The 2,552-nt window shown below is 40.8% G+C and overlaps 1 protein-coding gene across 1 annotated transcript; it reads left to right on the forward strand. All coding sequences in view use genetic code 12, as the record gives it.

Annotated features, from left to right (window-relative positions):
• Positions 1 to 486: 486 nt before the first annotated feature.
• Positions 487 to 2,205, forward strand: KGF57_003837 (uncharacterized protein; the record flags this gene model as incomplete). Its single annotated transcript, XM_051753297.1, has 1 exon — positions 487 to 2,205. One exon carries the CDS (start codon positions 487 to 489, stop codon positions 2,203 to 2,205), a length of 1,719 nt encoding a protein of 572 aa, XP_051607700.1.
• Positions 2,206 to 2,552: the final 347 nt, after the last annotated feature.

A 2,552-nucleotide genomic window follows, 5' to 3' on the forward strand; every position in this document is an offset into this window, starting at 1 on the left:
TTTTTTGTTTTTTTTTTTTTCAGTTTTTTTCTTGAGGGGGAATTTTGATGCCGCATGAAAAAAATTATGTCAAAAGCTTGAAGGGTCAAGGTCTCCCACATTTCTTGAGTTCGAGAAGTACCTTTTATAGAAAGATTACTTTGATTGAGGAAATCGGAATTGGAAGAGGCAAGTGCCACACGGGGTTGTGGCACTTTGTCTTTTTACTCACACGACAATAGTGGAATTGGAAAAAAATTTTTACGTACCGCAAAAATTTCAAACAATAATGACAATAATAAGGTGAGTGTCTACGTATTGATGGAAGGGTTACAAAAAAGAAAACAAAATTAAAATCTTTGTATATTTCAAATGCCGTTTCATCTACATTACATTTAGACCCTATTCCATCTTTTACTGATAAGCGAAATTTTTCCGCATGTTCCCCATCATTTAAAAGGTAGTACTTCCCTTCCTCTGCAATTCTCCTATACACCACACACTTGCATGAGTCCGCCACCCATTCTGCCAACCACAACAATGACAACCCAGAACAGAGAAATCTCATCGGTCAAATCCAAAGTCCACATAGACGACCTCAACATACGATCAACTTTCTCACCAGCCCAGGGCATAACCATCACCGTTGATCATGAAGTCGACGCCGATGAAGCAAAAGTGTTGGCAATGGGGTACAAACAAGAGCTCAAACGTGAGTTTTCGCTTTGGTCGTTATTTGGAATGAGCTTTTCACTATTGGGATTGTTACCATCAGTAGCTGCCACTTTCTTTTATCAACAATTAGTGATCGGAATGTCTCCGTTACCTTGGATAATTGCAATTATTTTCATAACGTCAGTGGCATTATCATTGGCGGAAATATCGTCGGCATATCCATGTTCTGCCGGTGCTCCTTACGCAACATCACAATTGGCGCCTCCTAAATACAAGGCTTTTTTTTCGTGGTTTGCTTATTGGACAAATTGGTTTTGTCAAATTACGGGGTCCCCTGCGGTTAGTTCCACTTGTGCCAGTTTGATGTTGGCTTTATACTCATTCAATTCATCAACGTACACACCGACAGCAGGACACATTTTCGGATTGTCCACGGGGATTCAAATTGTGTGTGGTATATTGTGCTCGTTGCCATTGCGGTACGTGACCAAGTTTTGTTCATTTACTGCTTGGTGTAATGTGGCATTTTTGATTATTGTATTTGTGATGCTTTTAGGTGGCAATCAAAGAATGGAGTTGAGTGAAGGAGCCACAACGAAGTTCAACTCAAATTCAACGGCATGGTCGTTGGAGAACCAAACTGAATGGCCACAAGGCTTAACCTTTTTGATCTCATTCTTGGGTGTGATTTGGACAATGTCTGGTTATGACTCACCATTCCATTTAGCTGAAGAATGTTCAAATGCCGCAGTAGCAGTACCTCGCGCAATTGTAATGACCAGTGTTGTTGGTGGTATTATTGGGTTTTTCTTTATGATTGCAATTGCTTATACGTTGGTTAGTATTCCACTAGTGGCTGAGGATACATTGGGACTTGGTCAACCATTTGTTTCATACATGGTGCAAGTAATGAAACACAAGTTGGTGGTTGCTTCAACTGCATTTACGGCAATCTCATCTTTTTTCATGTCATTGAACTGTTTATTGACGTCGTCAAGAGTGACATTTGCCTATTCAAGAGACGGATTATTACCAGGATCAGACATTTGGAAAAAGGTTAATCCAGTGACACGTACACCAATCTACGCAGTTGCAATCAATATAATCATTGGTGAATTGCTACTATTGTTGAAATTTGCCGGTGATGTGGCCATAGGTGCAATCTTTTCAGTTGGTGCTATAGCTGCGTTCACATCCTTCACATTGCCAACGCTTTTCAAACTAACCACAGCTAAAAACACGTTTAAACCAGGACCATGGAACTTGGGCAAGTTTTCCCAACCAATAGGGTGGGTATCTGTGGCGTTTGTGGTCATGATGATTCCTATCTTGTGTTTCCCCACAGTCAAAGGCAAGGACCTCCATCCAAAGGAAATGAATTGGACTGCGTTGGTTTATTTTGGGCCCATGCTACTCGTCACTATATGGTATTTTGTTGATGCGCATAAATGGTACAAGGGACCCAAGAGCAATATTGATGAGGCTGACATTGTGTATGATGCGGATGCGATTGAAGATGGAAGTGAAGTGGGTGAAGAAGAAAAGAGGTAATCTTTTATACTGATGAAAAACAGACATTAGCTTAGAGTTGGCACTCTATAGGTTGAGTGGACTGTTAGCCAGCTACATTACAGTATTAAGTTATTCATTATTTGTAAGAAATAAACCCCCTCCCCTCAATCAGCGGACATTGCACACACAAATACATGTTCCCACTCCCCGCAGGCGTGTATCTAATTATTAACACACTTGTCTGTGATCAAACACATGGCGAGAACCTGATACATTGGCCGTTATTGTGAGGTGGAAGAGAGACGTGATTTTCCTCGTGTGTTAACTTTTTTTCTTCCGTGTGTATGTGTATGTGTGTGTGTGTGTGTGTGTGTGTGTGTGTGTGT

This window comes from Candida theae, assembly GCF_024610275.1.
Source record: "Candida theae strain CBS 12239 chromosome Unknown scaffold5, whole genome shotgun sequence".
NCBI lineage: Eukaryota > Fungi > Ascomycota > Pichiomycetes > Serinales > Debaryomycetaceae > Lodderomyces > Lodderomyces theae.